General features: G+C 35.0%; 2 protein-coding genes across 7 annotated transcripts in view; one reads left to right on the plus strand and one right to left on the minus strand.

The window, feature by feature from the left end:
• The window catches only part of LOC144366091 (uncharacterized), a 108,341-nt gene extending 107,953 nt beyond the window's left edge, over nucleotides 1-388 (minus strand). Inside the window, exon 1 of the mRNA XM_078019453.1 lies at nucleotides 9-388. Within this exon, the coding sequence (XP_077875579.1) occupies nucleotides 9-230 (222 nt within the window). The 5' untranslated portion in view covers nucleotides 231-388. The remainder of the gene's footprint in view (nucleotides 1-8) is intronic.
• Rev3l (REV3 like, DNA directed polymerase zeta catalytic subunit) overlaps nucleotides 356-19,532 on the plus strand; it is a 167,395-nt gene continuing 148,218 nt past the window's right edge. For 4 of the 6 annotated variants that reach the window (XR_013424964.1, XR_013424965.1, XM_078019448.1 and 1 more), the window contains exon 1: nucleotides 356-947. Coding sequence is in view for 2 of the 6 variants with exons in the window: in XM_078019448.1 (XP_077875574.1) it covers nucleotides 809-947 (139 nt within the window). In the remaining 4 variants the exon portion in view is untranslated. Of the gene's footprint in view, nucleotides 948-1,174; nucleotides 1,301-10,724; nucleotides 10,853-19,532 lie in introns of those variants that run through there. The other 2 variants (XM_078019450.1, XM_078019451.1) reach the window with 2 other exon arrangements.

Consider the following 19,532-nt stretch of genomic DNA (forward strand, 5'->3'; position numbering starts at 1 on the left):
TCTCTTACCTTGTGAAAAATTGTCTCCGCGGCTCCCCCTGCTTTCTTTACAGAATGTGAAATGGCGGTCGGCGAGGCGAGCGCGAGTATTGCAGCTCCGGCCAATCCCGCGTAGCCGCCAAAACGGCCCCGAACATTGACGTGCCCCTCCCGCAGCCCTTCGGAGCCCATCCATGATATCGGTGCTCTGCCGCCCCCTTCGCTGTCCCTCACCCAGGTGGCCGTGCCCATAGGCCGAGTTATCGATTCCCCGCGCAGCGCGCCGTCCAGGCTTCCCGCCAGCCTCCTCCCTCGCTGCGTGCCTGTGGCGGGGGAGAAAACACCTCGGCCCCCCTCGGCGTCTCGCCCAGGAGCCAGCCCTACCCCTTGCCCTTCCCGCCGCGCCCCCTCCCCCAACTACTCACAGCCCTCCCTTCGCCTCCTCCCTCCCGCGACACACACACGCACACCCCTTTTCCCCTCCCCCAGTGGTTGCGTCCGTGACATCATCATCATGGCAACAAGAGCTGCAGCCTGGGACCGAGGAGCCCGTGTGATTCCCGGCGGCGGCGGCAGTGGCGGCAACACCAGCACCAGCAGCAGCACCGACGATCGCGCGAGGGCTTCTTCCCTGCTGCCTCTCGCCGGGTGTTCCTGAGGAAGCGGCGGCAGCAGAAGTAGTGCCTACACCGCCGCGCGCGCCACCGCTCTTCTTGGTGTCTGTGTGTGAGGGGAGGGGGCGCCGCCGCCGCCGCTGCGGAGGGAGCCGCCGCCGCCGCTCCTGCTGCCACTGCCAGGTCGCTAGTGAAGGGGAGGCGGTGGCGGCGAACATGTTTTCAGTGAGGATAGTGACTGCCGACTACTACATGGCCAGCCCGCTGCAGGGACTGGATATCTGCCAATCCCCCCTCACCCATGTCCCTGTCAAGAAGGTGCCAGTAGTTCGAGTCTTCGGAGCGACCCCGGCAGGTAAGCGGGCGGGAGCGGGAGCTGGCGGGGCGCCGGGGCCGCGCTCACGCGCGCACGCCGCCGGCAGCGACCCTCTCCGTGGGTCGCTCCGCGTTCCCCCTCCTCAACACCCTCCCCGCCTTTTCTCCGGTGCGTGACAAGAGGCGCAAAAATGTGGGTTCGCGGAAGCGCTGCGCCGCCCCCGGGCGGGGAGGCGCGGAGTGTTTACACTGCGTGCGGCGGCAGAGGGCTAGAGCCACACTTCGGGTCACGGGCTCGGGGAACGGGTGCCGCGAGACCGCTCTTTCCCCGGAGGATGGGCCAGGGGTCCGAGCCTGGTCTCGGTGGACGTCTGTGAGCGACCCTGCTCAGAGGTCGGTCGCTGGTGGGGCCCTGATCACCCCGTGCGTCTCCCAGGTGCCCCTTTCTGGAAATGGTTTTGAGAACAGAGGGGGAAGTGCCAGCTCTGTTCAGTTGCTCCCCTTCGCCTCTTCTCACCCTCGCTCTCCTCTGCCCCTTCCGGAGATGCTTTGGGCTGTTAGAGAGTGGCGCTTGGGGCCGGATAATCTTTCTCATTGAAGTGACCATGTGGCTCTGCTGTGAGCGCTGGTCGAGACTGCTTAGAGTTTAAAGCCTCAGCGTCTGGGGACATGGCAGCATCCTCAGGTGCAACGCTTTCAGAAAATATGTGTCCATGGAAGTAGGAAATGCGTTTTTATGTTGCCCAATGTGAAACATCAGACCTAATGGGGTGAATTTATGGTAATCCACAACCGAACTCAGCAGAACAGACATTTTAAAATGCCCCTAGGCTGGGTTGTAGGATTGCATTTTAAATATAGGCATTAAAATGTTTTTTTTTTCACACACACACATAAAAAGATAATATTTTGAAGAAGGTTTGGGATGAGAAGACAGCAATGGCAGAAGCCACGTTCTCAAAAGCTCCTAGGGGTTTGGGATAATATAAATAGCATAAAGGCCAAATTTACAAACCATTTTAAAATTGTTTTTGCTTTTTTAAAAAACATGCTTTGAACTGCTTACATGAAATAACGAAGCTGCCTCCTGGAAAAGGATGCTTTTACCTCTAGCTATGTATTGTCCTATGGGATTTTAGATAGCATTTCCCACTTGATGCTCCTTGCCCTAATCACCATTCATCTTATTACTACAGTCAGTTTCTGTGGACTACCAAGATAATAGCACTTCCCCCAAACACAAGCACTTATTTCAAGCAAGTGTCTTGTAGTGTGAATTCTCTTTGTTAAAAATGTCAATATCGTGAGATTTTTGTAACATATTCCTTTTTAAATAGTGAAAGATTTATGAACCTTGGAAGATGGGGAATTTGAATGCTGTTAATAATTTGTAGAAAATATAACACTTGAAACTTTGAAGTCTGGAAAAGAGACGCAATAAAATGTTTTGAAGGATAGGTCTTCTACCCTTTTAATATAGTGGTGCTGTCTTTGTTTGATTGGAATTTCAGTGTAATATACTGTTTGTTCTCACTTCAGATGCAGAAGAAGGATAAGATAGTGAAGTTGATATAGCTTTGTTCAGCCAGATTTCCAAATCGCAAAGCAACATGCTAATAATATATTGTGGCATTAATGTTTATATAGTTTGGGTTACTTTTCTACACAGTTTTTTCTCCTCCACATAAGTCATTAAATATGTGATTTTCAAACTGTTTATAGGAAAGTTTTGTTTGTGGAAATAAATCTCAGTATAAACTTACAGTAATTCTGTTATGAGAGAATATTCCTTAAAAATAAAAAAAAGATATGCTTTAGTGTTTCTGCATATTAAAAAAAAACTATTCTATGATAAGAAATGCTTATTTCTTTCCTGGACATCTCAAAATAGAGCAGCCCCTCCTTTTTTTTAAAAAAAAAAGCCCCCCATTTTTTTTCATTATTACCTTGAAATGTATAGTGTAGATGAATAAAAAAGTAAAACTTTTGTGTCCACATGCTGAAAGATACAGAATACAGAGAAACCAAAAATTCAAGTTATTAAGGATTATCAAATTGAATTTGCTGTATAGTTCACAGGTTCAAACAAAAAATTTTTGTTGTCTTCAATAAGAGAAAAATTTGAAGCCCTTGGCCTGCATTTAGAGTTTTTATAAATCCCACTTGAAGTTTTAGCAATTGGGATTAATGTTAATTAAACATAAAAAACTGTAGATTTTCTGTTTTTTAAGTCTCTAAAGAAAACTAGTACAGGCTATCCAGTAAATAAGGCCGAATGCTAGAATTTTTATGAAGACAGATTTATTATTTGAAAAAGCACACTGTTTATATCTTTACTAACAAGTCAAATAAGTTAATGCAAATTTGTAATAAATACATAAACCTTTATTTCATAAAATGCCATAAATACGTGTATTCATATATAGGAGTTACTTTTGGAAGTTTTTAAGTCTTTACCTTGGTTTGGAGAAAAGATGTTTTTAAATTGAGTTTGCTTAACAAAGGAGATCCTGAACAACATTAACAGAAGAAATTTTCTCAAATTTAATGACTGTTTCAAAATGGTAAATTCTGAACTGATTGGATTAATACACTTGTACTAGTACAGTTTTCTATTATTGCATGAAAAGTATTTTTCTGCTTTAGAAAACAGTCCAGTTGACTTCTGGTTGTCCTATGTTTTGGGGACATCTTTTGAGTAATGTAAAAATAAATTAAGTATCTTAGGTTGAAATTTTTCCATATCATGAGCTGGTGAAATTTGAAAAGGTATTTTTAAAAGTGGCACATTAATTTTGAATGGTAAGTCCTGAATGATGATTTAATCTCTTGCTGACGGAGGGTTGATTCTTGAGAGTCACTTACATTTTATTCATGTGAGTGGTGGAATTGTTAGTTTTTTTTAAAAAGCCTCTGCTTTTCTTGAACTCATTTTAAAAATGTCTTGAATGTTGTTTTGATGTTACTGAGTCTTGAGCAGTATCATTTTTGGAAAAAATGGTTTTTTTCCTTTTATAAAGACATTTTTAGTAACTTGTTTTAATGGAGAGAAGCAAGGTTATGAATAAAGTGTAGGAAAATATTTTTTCATTTAGATCTGAATATGGGCGTGACTGCTTAGGGAATTTGTTTCACATAAAATCCTGAGGCTTCATTTTGAGGACCTGACTCAGGTGGACTTGAGACTTGTCTAATTTCCACATCTCAGTTCTTGCTTTGTTGTTTGATGTAACTTACTTTATTCCAAGTTTCAACAGTTCTCTGTTTTCTCAGCACCAGGTTAAACAGAATTATCCTTTCAAAGGGCTTGCCTGCTGAGATGCAGAGTAGGAGTAAATAGAGAGTGTGAGATGTTCACAAAGCTAATAATTAAACCAAGTAGGCCAAACAGTCTATAGAGGGAGCTACTTGTCTTTAAGATTACTATAAGGAATTGGTTACCCTTTCCTTCTGCAAAATCAATTTTAGCTTCAAATATCTGTATTTTCCCAATTAAGTCATCCTCCAATTTAGTGACTGTTGTGGTAGATTGTTATAAATTCTAACTTTCAAACATGAAGTCAGTTTTTTTTAACATAAGATATTTGTAATTCTGAGATGTTATATAGGTGCTTATTTGAATAATATGTATGTTGTTTTATTTTATAAAGTTATCTATAATAAACTACCAGAATGACGTCAGTTTCTTTGGTAAATTGGTAGATTGTTAAATAAATTTGATATGAGTAGTTTTTAAAACAGCATTTACCAACAATTCAGATTACAAAAATTATTATGATCAAAGTCTAGTTTGTTTATACCTTTTTATTTGCTAGATGATTTAAACATTTTACCAACACATCATCTCAAATTGGTTATAATTATTAGAGATTTTTAGGAATACTGCAGATATTTAGTGATATGTAATCACAAAATGGTCACTTTAATAGGTATTTGAAGTCCTGAGTAGAAAATTTTATTAGCGTTGTGTGAGAACCTACTATGTATGTCTAGTTATTTTGGGGGAGATTTTATTAAAAATAATATTACCCTCTAGAAACTCACAGATGATGGTCATGTAAAGATAAGTTGAAGATAAAATGATTTGACTATATAGTAGAAATGTGTGTAAGATATAGTAGAGACTCAAAGGAAGACCCCGTGACTTCAATGACTATCTGATAGATGAAATGGGATGTCAGGGAAGGTTTCATGAAAGAAGTATGGATTAAGTCTTTTTAAAGAATTTAAAATTTTTAATAGAACAGGTGCAAGGTAATTCACACACATATCAGAGATGCGTGGTGGGGGAGGGGGGCGGAAGAAACTACCCTCTGCAGGGCAGTTTGGCAGTGTTTATTAAAACCCTCGAAATTTACCTGTTTGGCCCCCAGATCCTAGTTTTATAGATTTTAATGTAAGAAAATAAGTCTTTTGGTAATATGATTGTCTTAAATTCTTCTACTTCTTTTCTTTATCCATTCCCACTCTAGTCTAAGTTACTAGCATTTTTGAAAGGGTTTACTACAGTAGCTTCCTAGTCTTGATTTATCCCAATCCACTCTGTCCCCTTCTAACCTGATTTCTATACTATAATCAGATCTTTTCAAAACATAAATCAGATATCACCCTACTGTATGCTCCAGGAGCTATCTATTATATTTAGAATATAAATAAAACTTTGTGGTGGCATCTAGCTGGCTAACTAGGTCTTGCATAGTCTGGTCCCTACCTTTCTGTCCAGTCATGGCTTCAGCCATATTCTTCTTGCCTTGCTCTTTGTGTTCAAGCCACATTGGCAAATTTCAGTCCCTTATTCTTGCCAAACTCCCTCCTGCAATGAGGGCTTTGTACCCGCTGTTCCCTCTGCCTAGAATGTTTTCCCTTTCTTTCACCTAAACTCTAATTTGTCTTTCCTCAGGGAAGCCTTCCCTATTGTAGACTCTCAGAGTTACACTGACTCTCCTTAATAGCACTTTATGTTTGTAATTTTTTACATGTTGGAAATTAACATCTGGTTTTTCTCAGTAGGTTGTAATATCCAGAAATGCTGGTAGTTTGTTTCTTTTTGCTCACCAGTACAAGTTAATACCACAGGGCTCAAAACTTGAGCATTTTCTGCAGGAATTAATCAGTAAATGTTAGTCATCACAGAGAGCAACCCGATAGCCAACAGTTGGGAAATGGTTGCATAAATCGGGCATATTATTGTAGTAGAATATTATGCATCTGCTGTCAGTATGTTATGTGAAAAAAAATCAGTTTACAAAACTCACTAAAAATGCAAAAAAAAAAGTTCATCAAAATATAAAGGTTGATTTCACGCTAGAAGGTGTATTTGTGTTTTCAGATTTTCTACAGAGAAAGTGTATTGATTTTATAATTTGTAAAAAACTGTCCACATACAATTAAGGGAAAAACCTCCACGATTTTCTAGATAAGGTTCAGAAATAAAGTTTTTTTTTTTAAAAAAAGGCATGAGGTTCATTATGGTCTCCAAAATAAATGTCAACCAAAGTTCATGCATGATAATAGTTTGATCTTGATTATATAAATTCAGTTTTCAGATGACAAAATGATTCTTATTGGAGTAAGCTAGTAATTTCTGATTTTGTTGTATCTAATTATAAAGTGATTTTAATTTTGAAATGGAGTAAAGGCCAGAATTAACACACATATATAAGAACTTAATATATGAAGGTAATACCACCAATGTATAAAGTGGATACTACTTTATACATTTACCTATCATTAGGGGAAAGAAGAACTATTTAGTAGATGTTGTTGGAATAACCAGCTATTATTTTGAAAAATTAAAAAGTTGGCTTCCAGGGGAGTCAAAGATTTAAATGTGAAACAAAAATATAGGACAATTATTTTTTATGCAATCCAGGAATGATGAATGCATTCAGCGTATGGAAATACTGAAGTTAGATTGTTTAATTTTATGATACAAAAATAAAATTCTGCATAGGGAAAAATCATAAAGTTAAAAGACAAAAGACTAGTAAAACTTACTTGTACTCTTTTCACAAAGGATTAATTTCTCCTAATATATGAACAGTTCCTAGCCAAAAATCTAATAGAAAAAAAAATGAGCAAAGAGAATTTATATGAAAAGATATATACATACTCATAATAAAGATGTGAATTAAACCTATAATAAACTATTTATCATATGTAAACTAGCAAAGATTGATTATGTGGTATAACTTGGGCAGTGTGAAAGGAAGGGAGAATGAGCATTCTCCTACATTGCTAGTAGGAAATATAGTGTTCTTCTATGGAAAGCAATTTGAAAGCTGTTTTCAAAATTAAAAGTATACATTTATTTTAAATTAAAAATTTCATTCTAGGATCTTAACTTTCTAGAAGATTTATGTGTCATATAAACATGTAAATATTTGTGAGAGCATTATTTGTCATTGTAAAAGATTGGAAACAAAAAATCAGTAGGAGAGTGGTTAAATATATTACCGTATGTTTATTCAATGAAATATTAGGCAGCTCTTAAAAATAGTGAGACAATACTATGTGTACTGCTTTAGTACCATGTGTAAGACCTGAGAGAAAAAAAGCAAGATGAAAGATATCATTATGATCTATTCAGTATGTTGCCATTAGTGTGGTTTATATAGAGAAGACAAAATGTGATATATATATATTTATACACACACACACATACACACACACATATATATATACACACATGTATATACACATATACACACACTGTATATACACACACATACACACACACATATACACACATACACATATAGTTATCTCTGGAAAGATATGAAAATTGCCTTCAGTGTGTAGAACTGGCTTACTTAGAGGACAGAAGTAGACTATTTTTTAGTATAGTATACAAAACAGTGTTTGGTAATTTTTTGATATTTTTATCCATGTACATATAATATGTATCAGAGTTAGTATTTTTAAATGGTAATGTACTAATAGGGGTTGAAGTAAGAACAAAAAATAAAAGGCCATAATAGTTGCTGTAAACAATTGCTAATGATTACTGCAATACTGTGTTTTATTTTAGATTTTGTTAGAGTTTTCTAATTCACAGTTTTCAGATGATGTTACATCACTCACTGGAGGGGGGCCCTAATGAATTGGGTTCTGAAGAAAGGCCTCTTTGGGGTTCCTATTAACAGTATGATGAATGACAGCCATTCTGTTCTTTTTGATATTTTAAGTTCATCGAAGGAGGTGTTTTACTAATTAGGATTTACCTCAGCCAGCCAAAGATTGCAGTTGCCTCTTGTGGAAATAAGATAGTGGAATGGTTATTAGAGTTTGTAGTCCTAGGTGCCTAAGCAGCATGCTATTCAATTCATGGTGCAGCCCATGGATGATGAGCGTAAGGGAGGGGTGAGGGTGCCTTTGGGATAGGCCCAGCCCTAGACCTGCCTGTCTGTATTCACATCTATTGGATCCTGCTCATAATGTGCAATCGATGTACTGTTTTAACTTGGTGCAAGTCAAATAATATGATAATAAATAACATATAATAATCAGTTAGTGTATGTGTGTTCTGCAAAAATAAACCATCTTTGTTTTGAAATATTGTTCTTAATGTGAAAACGTTTGGATTTAAGCTGGGCGCGATGGCTCACACCTGTAATCCTAGTGACTAGAGAGGTTGAGGTAGGAGTATTGCAAGTTCACATTTCAAGGCCTTGTCAATTTAGTGAGATGCTGTCTCAAATTAAAAAAAAAAAAAATTTTTTTTTTTTTTTAAAGGCCTGGGGATGTAGTTCAGTGGTAGAATGACCCTGGGTTCAATCCCCAGTACTCAGGGGGAGGCGGGGGAAGAAATAGTTTACACTTAAATTTCATTCATTCATTCATATTATTATGAATTTCAGCATAATATAGGTCAAATATATCTACTTTAATACTTTAAACTTTTCTTGTGTAATTACATGAAGAAAATATATATTTTTTAACCAGGCACCGTGTAGATGCTTCCACATGCCCTCTTGTCCAAGGTGCTGAACAAATTGTTAGTTACAATGTAAAAAAAAAAAAAAGGTAAAGAAACACCATTCTAGTCAAACCCGCTACAAAAATTAGATAAATATTCTATATAGGCAGGCTCAAGGATTTTTCTAGTGTCCAGTAGTTGGTAGGTTTGGGTCTGGATTTGAAAACTGTGGACCTTGACTCTCAGCTCTCACTGCCTCACACTGGCACCCCAAACCTAAGGAAATATTGGAAGAAGGCATTGATGATAATTAAAAGATAAAAAAATCAAGAACAGTGGAGCACACCTGTAATCCCGGAGGCTGAGGAGGCTGAGAGAAGGATCGAAAGTTCAAAGCCAGCCTCAGCAACTTAGTGAGGCCCTAAGCAACTTAGCAGGATCGTGTCTCAAAATAAGAAAATTAAAAAAGGGACTGGGGATGTTAAGAACCCTTGGGTTCAATCACTGGTACAAAAAAAAAAAAAAAAAAGACTAAAGAACTCTGGAGAAGTTATTTAAAAGAACTGCACATACATAGTTTAGGAATCTTCATGGGCCTCTGTGTCTAATAGTGATTAACATGTTCTTGTAAAATGGATTATATAAGATTCATTTTGTGATGATTGTAGCAGTATTTTTAAAGAAAAGGATAATAAAAGATGACAAGAGGAAATGAGGCGAGATGTAAACAAAAATGGATTCTACTGACCTTTCAGATTCCTTTGCTCTAATTAAGTCTTTCATCTTATTTTTTGATTGGATTAGAATTTGTTCAATTAAAGCTAATGTAAGTGAAAACTGAATCAGGATTAGCCTTAAATAGGTTGGGTTCAAGTACAGTAGATTTCAGAGAATGTTGCCTTTGTCCTTAGATTTTTCAAAGAAATACTTAAACTGATTGAGAGAAGAAATATGCTGGTGGTATGTCACTTTGGTACTTAGCTGACATTTTAATACCACACTGGTAATAAATAAGAAAGGAAATAATGAGGTGTAAAGTACAATGAACTTTGGATAAAACTAAGTTAACTTGTGATTTTCAGGTAAATATAGCTTAGACAAGAATAGGTTTCTTAGACAATTAGAAGGAAATCCATTGTCTAAATATGTGGATTTAGTTTTAGAATAAAAGACAATTTTTAACAAAGCTAAACACTCTCTTAATGACAGTCTCTTTTTAAATTTTTGGGTGCTTCCTCCCCAACCCCTCATTTTTTTCCAGATGATTTTTTGTGTTTCTTCTAATTCTCTGTAAATTTTTAAATATTTCATTTTTAAAATAAAACGTATTTCGTTGCTTAATTAGTATTAGCAAACTGGACTGTTTTCTGCAGCAGAAATTGAATATATGCCTAGCAAAGTAAATCCTGAGAACAATGGTAGTAACTGTCAATGGAAAAATAATATATATGTATATATTTATATAGCTATAAATATATACATATGCCAAGTTTTTTTTTAAAGATAATTTTGGGAAATACTAATTTGAAATCAGTTTCCTTGGGGGCAGTAACTTAATTTTCTTTGGATTCAGAGAGCATTTACAATATAAACAACTCAAAAGAAGGCGTATTACCTCAAAAATGCTTTGTCAAATATATAACAGTTTACAAAAGTTTTATATTTTTCTTCCATTTATTACATTTACCAAGGAATATAACAAGAAATAAATATTTTATTTTGCATATTATATTTACACTTCAAAGTAATTTATATATTAAATTAGATTTTGTTTGAGTTGTGAAGTGAAAGACTTTGTAAGAATACATGTTGATGTGTGAAAGAATGTGCAGTTAAAACATGTTGGCATACTCCTAGTTTCTCAGAACAAGAAAATGACTAATCTAAATTTCATTTCAGAATAAAAACCAAGACAAGCCACATAAAAGCAACCTAAAAATTAAACTGTCATCATATTATTTGTTTTAAAACTATGGAATAATATATCTGAGGAAGATTTCTCTCAAAATTGTTTTTCTCAATTTCAAGTAAGTAATTTATTTTGGTTAATATGTTGGGGGTGAGGGGGGGTGGGGTGATCCTTGGCATTGAAGTTGGTATATCCTACTCATCCATAAAGTGAAAACTCAGATATCCAACTCTATTTAAAGCTTCTGTGTCTCCTTTCCCACTCCCAAAAGATTATTGTCTGAATGGTTTTCTAAGTCCTACCTCCCTTCCACATTGCTAAAGGATTTATTATCCTGAGTATTGTTCGTTTGTAGTCCTAATAAGCCTCCATTCCGCTGCCTTCTATTGTTGAGTGACCTGGAAAAGTTATTTTACTTCTATATGCCTTAATTTCCTCTGTAAAATGAGTTTTAATAATTTCTTTTTCACTGGATTATTATAATTGAGAAAGGTAATCAGCAGATGTCTGACATATATAGTAATTTAAATGTTGCTTTTTTATCCTTCTGTCCAGAATTCACTGTATTACCACATATATGTACTAAGTGTTCTTTAAAATGTTTGAGTTCAATTGAAATGAAAAGTGAAATTTTTGTGTTTATTTATTCCTCACATTACTATAAACTAAAACCCCTGTACATTGTGGGATAAGGATTTTTATAGTTGGACAGTTACTCATATAACTATAGTCTAAGCAATTACCTCTTTAAAACTCTGATTCAAAAATTAACTTTTTTTTTTTAATGAGTGCTCATTTAGGCCCAGCTTTTTAAAACTATATATATTTTTTATATATGCAGAGAAGTGTCCAGGTCTGACTTGCTTTAAAAAAGAATAGTGTTAAATCATTAATCAAGGAATAACCATGGTTTTCCATTTTTGTAGTTTAGTTAATGTTTCTTCTAAACAGAACCTTATTTTCCAAATTCATCGTAACGCCTTATTTGAAAATAATGATAGAACACATGGAAAGTGTGTGTGCCACATGCCACGGTAGAGATGATGTGTCAATAGGGACTTATTGTTCTCCTCTTGTTTTTATCTTTGTAAATTTATTATGCACACAAAACTGAAGTCTTTCATTTTTAAAGCTATTTAGAATTGTGGGGTATAAGCCAAACGATTCATGATTGCTTAGAGCTTCAACTGTTTTCACCATATTTTTTCTATATATATTCCCAGGTTATGTTTTGCTTTTTTTAAAATTTTTTTTTAGTTATAGATGGATACAGTATATTTTTTATTTTTATGTGGTGCTGAGGATCGAACCCAGTGCCTCACACGTGTGGGGCAGGCACTCTACCACTCAGCTACAGCCCCAGCCCTTGTTTTGCTTTTTAATGACATTATCTTTTAATGTTTTTTTCATGAAGTCAGAAAGATTTCCAAAGATTTGATGTATCAGACCTTGGTTGATGCTTAGGGCTTTTTAAATATAAAGCCATAAGCTGGGTTTGTTAGCACATGCCTATAATAACCAATAACTGGGAAGGCTAAGGCAGGAGGATTAAAAGTTCAAGGCCAGCCTGGGCAACTTAGTGAGATCCTATCCCAGAATAAAAACTAAAAAGGGCTAGAAATGTAGCTCAGTGATTGAGTGACCCTGGGTTTAATCCCCAGTATTGGTAAATAAATAGCTAATATATGGCATTTATTTATTTATTTATTTAAATACCTTAATTTTATGTCATATTATTAGTAGAAGTAATAGACCATTTATTGAGCCCTTACTATGTGCCATTTTCTAAGTGACTTAATATTCACAACAGCTCTGTGAAATAGGTACTGTTTATCCCCATTTTACACGTGAGGAAATAAGGCATGGAGAGGTTAATTAACTTTCTCCTAAGTTATTAGCATAATATTTACCTCATAGCATGAGAGAATTAAATGAGACAACATGTATTAGGTCATTACCCATCTTAACAGGAGGAGCAGAGAACTAAAATCTGAGATATGTATTTTCTGACACTTAAATAATTTAATAATAGCCATTGCTGAGATGTGACAGTAACCAGAAATATATTCTTATTCACATTTGTTTTGTGATAATACCCTACTACCTTCTTATGCTGCATTTTCCCCCTAAAATGGAATATTACTGTCTCTTCAAATTCCTTTTCTTATTTGGGCTGAATTATTTTATGCATATATATTTACAAGGTGATTGGGGGACTTTAACTCAATCTAAAGTATTTTTATAAGTTTAGTGTAATTAAACAAGTGGTATATGAACATGCCATCAGCCTTCCACATCCACAGGTTCTGTATCCAGGGATTAAAGCAACCTCAGATGGAAAGTATTTTGGAAAAAATATATCTGTGCTGAACATGTACAGACTTATTTTTCTTGTTATTATTTCCTAAGCATTAGAGTATAATAACTATTTCATAGCATTTACATCATATTAGTATTATAAATAACCTAGAAATGATTTAAAGAATATGGAAGTCTATGTATAGGTTATATGGAAATAATGTGCCGTTTTATATAAGGAATTTGAACATCTGTCGGGGTGGTCCTAGAACTAATCCTCAGGATAACTGTATTCTCATTGTGAACTAAAAAAAAAAGAATAACAACAACAAAAAGAACAGGTAAAGCAAGTCATTACTTTGAATACCAGTCTTATTCTCCTCACCACTTTTATCAATTTTTGCTGTAAACAAACCTCCCCAAAACTTAGTGATACAAAGCAATAGTCAGTTTGTTAGCCTATGATTCTGGGCTGGACTCAGAGCATTCTGCTAAACAAACTTTGAGATTGTTTATATGGCTGCATTCAACTCATAGGGCAGCTGGGTGATAATGATTGATCTAGGATAGTTTGAGACTCATAGATCTGGAATTTGATGGCTGTTGGCTAGGGTGATAGAGGGTCATGTTTCTCCAGTAGGCTAGCTGTGGTTCCTTCACCTGGAGGCAGTACTAAGGTGTATAGGAGTAGCAAGTGAAAGCAAGCCCCATGTATTTTTCTCTTGTTCCATGGACCAAAGCAAATTACAGGTATATCCCAGATTTGGTATGGGAGGGGTTTTCTAAGGGTATGTGTGACTAATTAGGGAGATATTACTGCAGCTATCTATTATACTACTGTTGCCAGCTGACTCATTTTTCAGGAAGCATTTGTCCATGTGATATTGTCCTCCTAAATGAGAAGCACCTGTCCCACCCTGTGGTGCCAAAAATTGAATCCAGGCCTTTGCACACTAGAGAAACAACTCTACCATTGAGCTGTACTGCCAGCTAGTAGTGTTTATATAAACAGTTTATTAAATGAGTCAGATAAATTTACTTAATTCATGTTCTTATTTTTATTTCATTCTTATCATCCTTCCACATCATTCCTGGTCCAATTCAATCTGCAGATATTTACTTGAGTACCACTAAGTGCACACACAATAAGGTTTGAAGGTGAGCAGCAGGTGGACCAAGACTATTGTGTTCATCATCAATATTCTGCTTCATTACATAAATAAAATTTTGTAAAAGTAGATAATTGTAGTAGTTTTTTAAAAATGACCAGCACCCCACACTAGGCTGAATATATCTTGTATGCTACATTTTAAAACATTTTATACAGAATTTTTCAAATGACAAAAACTGTTAATACGGAGGTTATTTTAATCTGTACTCCCTCAAGAAATATGAGACTTTCCATGTGTTCAAGATTATATTCTCAAATGTTTTGATCAGTGCCAATCTAATAGGTAAAAACATGGATTTCAGTGTAGTTTTAATTTGCATTTCTTTTATTCTAAGTGAGTCCTTCCATATGCTTTAGTTGCATTTATGTTTCTTTTTCATTATACTATTTGCTTCTCTTTTACACATTTTCCTGCTGAGAGTTTTGGTCTTTGCTTGATGAGCTCTTCATATATTAGAAAAGTTTGTTTCTGTTGGCGAATTAAGTTGTAAATACTTTTCCCGGTTTGTTTGTTCTTGTGGTACATACCGTTTATTTTAATAGTGTTTTTTTTTCATTTTTAAAAACAATTATTTATCTTAAATGCAGCTTTAAAATATTTAAGTACTAGACATGGGAATGGAAGAAAAATATCCTGGCCTGATCACATCTTGTTTAAAGAAATCATTTTTTTAAAACTCTGTTACTTAAAATGAAAAGCTTTTAAAAGATCCTATCTTTGATTTATTTTTTCCTCTTCTAGAGTTGTTTCTATCATGAGACTACTCCTTTACCAGTGCAATCCCAAGAAATGGGATCATCCTTTGGAGGGCTATTTTAAATTATTAGATTTTGTACCATGGGTTATGTAAAATAAAAATACTTTGTATCAATTAGAATAAATTATTAATAATGTTGCTTTGAGTCTTGTCTATTTCAGTTTGTGTATGTTTGTTATGTTTGACATATACAAATATAGTATTAGTGGTTTAAGCAGTACACTACTATATATAATGCTTTATCTGTTTACTAGCCTTTACCTGATCAACCATATGAATATATGAAAGTGGCTAGTTTAGCTTAAGTAGATCATCTAACAGAAAAACAAATAAAATGTAACCTTTTTTTTTTTTTCTGGAGAAGCAGTAAAACTACCCACTATTCAAATTATGTTCCCAATTTTTTATATTTTGTAGCACTAAGAAGAAGGTGGCAAAGGCACCTATCACCTCCTATGCAGCAGACATTATGAAATATTTAATTTTTTCCCTTAATTTCTGTATAAAAAAGGGATTAAAAACTGTAAAGCTGAACAAGTTTTGAGTAATTCAATGCAGTTTTAAACATTTTTGAAGTTGCAAATCCTTTTGCATATTCAATTTTACCAGCAGCATTAAAAATAGCTAATAGGGATTCTTAAGTGATTTGGTGGGACATGGTTGAAAGCTAGTTTTACGTAGTTTTTAAATTTTTAATTTTTCAAATTGAAGAATTCTTTAGGATTATTATATCATTAATATTTTTATGAATATTTCACTTATAATTGAAATTTTCCATTTGATACTAAATTATGAACATACAGTTATTTCCCTGATTAATCCTTTAAAACAATTTTAAACATGTCTGAGGTTGTAATCTAACTCTTAATTTTCCATTTAATGTGCATAGTAATTTTCCCATCTGAAAAGCTGATAATAAACTGACATGGGGACATCTTAGTAGACTTCTTCAAGAAAATATGACATTTTGTTTTCAAACTCAGTATACTTATTTTTATCAGTCTATCATGGAATGAGTTTGTTTCCCACTTCTGTTTAGTTCTTCATTTTTGCCTTGCTTCTCTCATTGTTTTAACTTTGTATATTTTAACTTTCATGACTGATACATCTTTTATAGCAGTGTATTCAAATTGTGCTGAAGAATCAAGTTTTTTCTGATGTTTTAAAGTTTTTTAAAATGAATGCTAGAAATAGAAAATGAGAAAGAAAAAAATAACAAGCAAAAATACAAGCTCCGTTTATAAAATTCTTGTATTTAGGTGGGTGTGGTGGCACATGCATAGATTCCAGCAACTTAGGAGGCTGAGGCAGGAGGATCTCTAAGTTCAGCAACTTAGCAAAACCTCATTTTAAAATAAAAAATAAAAAGAACTGGGGTGTAGCTCAGTGGTAAAGTGCTCTTAAGTTTAACACCCAATAACCCCTGCCCTCAACCAAAAAAAAATTATATTTAACCATTATAGAGTTGTCCTTTTAGATTGCTGTAAATTTCTGAACACTAACTCCACGTTTTATATTTATCTCATTACAGATCTATAACAATAGTTCATAGCACCTCTGAGCCACAACCGAAGCCCAACAAAGTTCTTTTGATGTAGGGATATATTTGCATTTTATTTTATGATAGTGTTTCTATTATAACTTTGATTATTGATTCCACTACATTTGTTGTTAAGTAAAACTTATGCATTGAATCACATTTTTAAAACCTTGTGGTTTTTTTCCTTTTTAGTGAACATTTTTATTTTGGTCTTCAATATTATATAGTTTTCTGCAATATTGATTCTGTTTCTTTTCCTCTCCAGCGTAGATTTTAATGTTGTAATTGTGTTTATTTATATATATATATATTTAGTTGTAGTTTGGACATAGTATCTTTATTTTATTTATTTAGTTTTTATGTGGTGCTGAGGGTCCAACCCAGTGCCTGGCACATTCCAGGCGAGCACTCTACCGCTGAGCCCCAGCCCCAGCCCCTAATTGTTTTTATTTTTATTTATTTATTTAGTTTTAGAGTTTCACTTATACCTTAGTCTGTATATGTCTGTATTTTTATTCCTTTCAGCCATTTTTCAGTTTATCATTTTTATAAAAGATATTTCACCGAAACTTTATTCTCTTGTATCTTTTTGAGAACACACAGGAGATAGTTTCTACATTTCTTCTGTTTCCTATCACAAATTATTTTCCTTGGCATTTTTAAAAAGTTGACTTTTCTGTGCTATTGAATGTTTGTGTAAGTCCCATTCTGTGTTATCTGTCTATGAACAAGAGGCTAACTAGGCCTAGTGTTTGCCAATAGATAGGAAATGCAAAATCTGCTTGGCCATCTTCGTTTTTGATTTATAGAGCTAGTGATCTTGCAGCCCAGTCAGATGGAAACATTCATCCAGTGTTCCTATACTGCATTGAGCTTTGTTTTCTTGTTGTTACTATAACTCAGTTCTCTAGTGTGTACAGACCTGAGATAACCTGAGACACTTAAAAACAAACAACAACAACAACAACAACAACAAAAACTGGGCATTTCAGGACAGCTTCCAGATTGTGAAGGTCCTTAAGACTGTAGGTAATTTAGTCAGAAATGGAAACTAATTTATTTATTTTTATGGAAACTAATTTAATATCCCTGGATGGAAGGAGATATACTCCATCAGTTATGTTAAAATTGAGTGTTGTGTTTTTAGAATAAATGAAGAAAGAGTTCAACCTATGATATCTTAAAAAGTAAAGGGGACTTGTTTCTAGTAGAGTAAACTACATCTCTAAGATAGACAGTAGGTTTATATATCTTAAGTATATTAGTGAAAAAAATGGAAGAAGGGTTATTCTGTATTTTGCTGAATCCCCTTCTCCAGTTTTTATTTTTTTGTGGTACTGGAGATTGAACCCAGGCAAGCTAGGTACATGCTAGGCAAGCACTCTACCAATTGAGCTATATCCCCAGCCCCCCAGTTTCTTTTTAAATCTTAGCAGTTGGATTATTTTATAACCAATGGAGTATCATATTTAGTTGACAATGCTTTTTCTTTTCTAGTACAAAAATTAATAATGATTTATAATCATTGACATCTTAGATTCAAGGAATTAAATCAATAGGTATTTAGCTTATTATCTTTCTAAATTGAACCTCCTTATTTGTTTTAAGGGCTAACATTAGCTTTTCTCCTTGGGCACTTTTGGCCTTAGGTTAACTTTCTTGCTTTATTCATTTGAAAACCTTATAAGGATTGAGCACAGTGGCATACACCTTAATCCCAGCAGCTAGAGAGGCTAAGACAGGAGGATTTTAAGTTGAAAGCCAATCTCAGAAACTTGTGAGATTCTAGGCAACTTAACAAGACCCTGTCTCAAAATAAAACAAAAAAAAAGGGCTGGGGATGTGAAAAAAACAAAACCTGATAAGGTAGATTGTCATTTGTATAACCAAGTACCATTCATTGTTTATGAAGAATTGACTCATAATTACATAAAAACTGAGGTTAAACTGTAAATATTGGTAGGAGCTTATGTCTTTTGAGTTTCCCTGAGTATGATAAGTCTTTGTAGTTGAGCAAGTCTGTTGCTGAGGCTCAAAAAGCTGTGTCTGTGGGGCTGGAGAGACTGATTACTATTTGGTACTTCTAAGCTAGAGTAGCTACTGTACCAGTCCTTGTGCTGTCATTCTCTTATACTTGAGCTACCAACTTGAGGTGGCTAAAGAAAATAGGCCCTGAATTGCTGTGAGGACTTCTGAATGACACTGACCTATTGGCATGTTGTTTCATGTTTTATATCTTACTAGGAAGTATAACTAATGTCTAGTGTGTCCTTTTGGGTCACGTGTATCTCAGTGTCTTATTAGGCCTAATGGTATTGTACCCGTATTTCATGTTTTTTTCTTTTTTCTTTCTTTCTTTTTCTTTTTTTTTTTAATACCAAGGATAGGGCCTCAAACATGCTAGGCAAGTGCTCTACCACTGAGCTACATCCCCCTACCCTTTTTATTTTTTATTTGGAGACAGGGTCTCTCTCATTTCCCAGCCTGGCCTCCAACTTGTTATCCTCCTGCCTCAGCTTCCCAAGTAGCTGGGATTACAGGTGTCTACCGTCATACCTGGCTGTTATATGGTTTTAAAATTTATTTTCGTCTTTAATGTTTGGTGAGTAAATCTGGATTTTTTTTATGTCTTCTTAATAAGAGTTTTAAATTATAAACATACTGCATACTTAAGTTTATTAAATAATGCCAAAATATTTTCCAGAGAGGTTGTACCAAGCTGTACCCCACTAGCAGTGTATGAATTTCAGATGTTCCACATCTTTACCAACATTTAGAATTATCAGACTTTATTTAATTCTTGACCTAAAACATCTTATTGTAAATTTGTGTATTTTTCAATGAGTAGTAAGATTGACTTTTTCTATATATCGCCTACTTGTTCTATCTAATACCATGAGATGAATATTGATATCTCCAACTTACAGATTTGTCTATTTCTATTTTCAGTTCTGTCAGGGTTTTTTTTACCTCTTAATTTGATGCTTTTGTTAGGTCTGTATATATTTAGGATCTTTATGTCTTCTTGATG

Source organism: Ictidomys tridecemlineatus, chromosome 8 (genome assembly GCF_052094955.1).
Source record: "Ictidomys tridecemlineatus isolate mIctTri1 chromosome 8, mIctTri1.hap1, whole genome shotgun sequence".
NCBI classification, from domain to species: Eukaryota; Metazoa; Chordata; class Mammalia; order Rodentia; family Sciuridae; genus Ictidomys; species Ictidomys tridecemlineatus.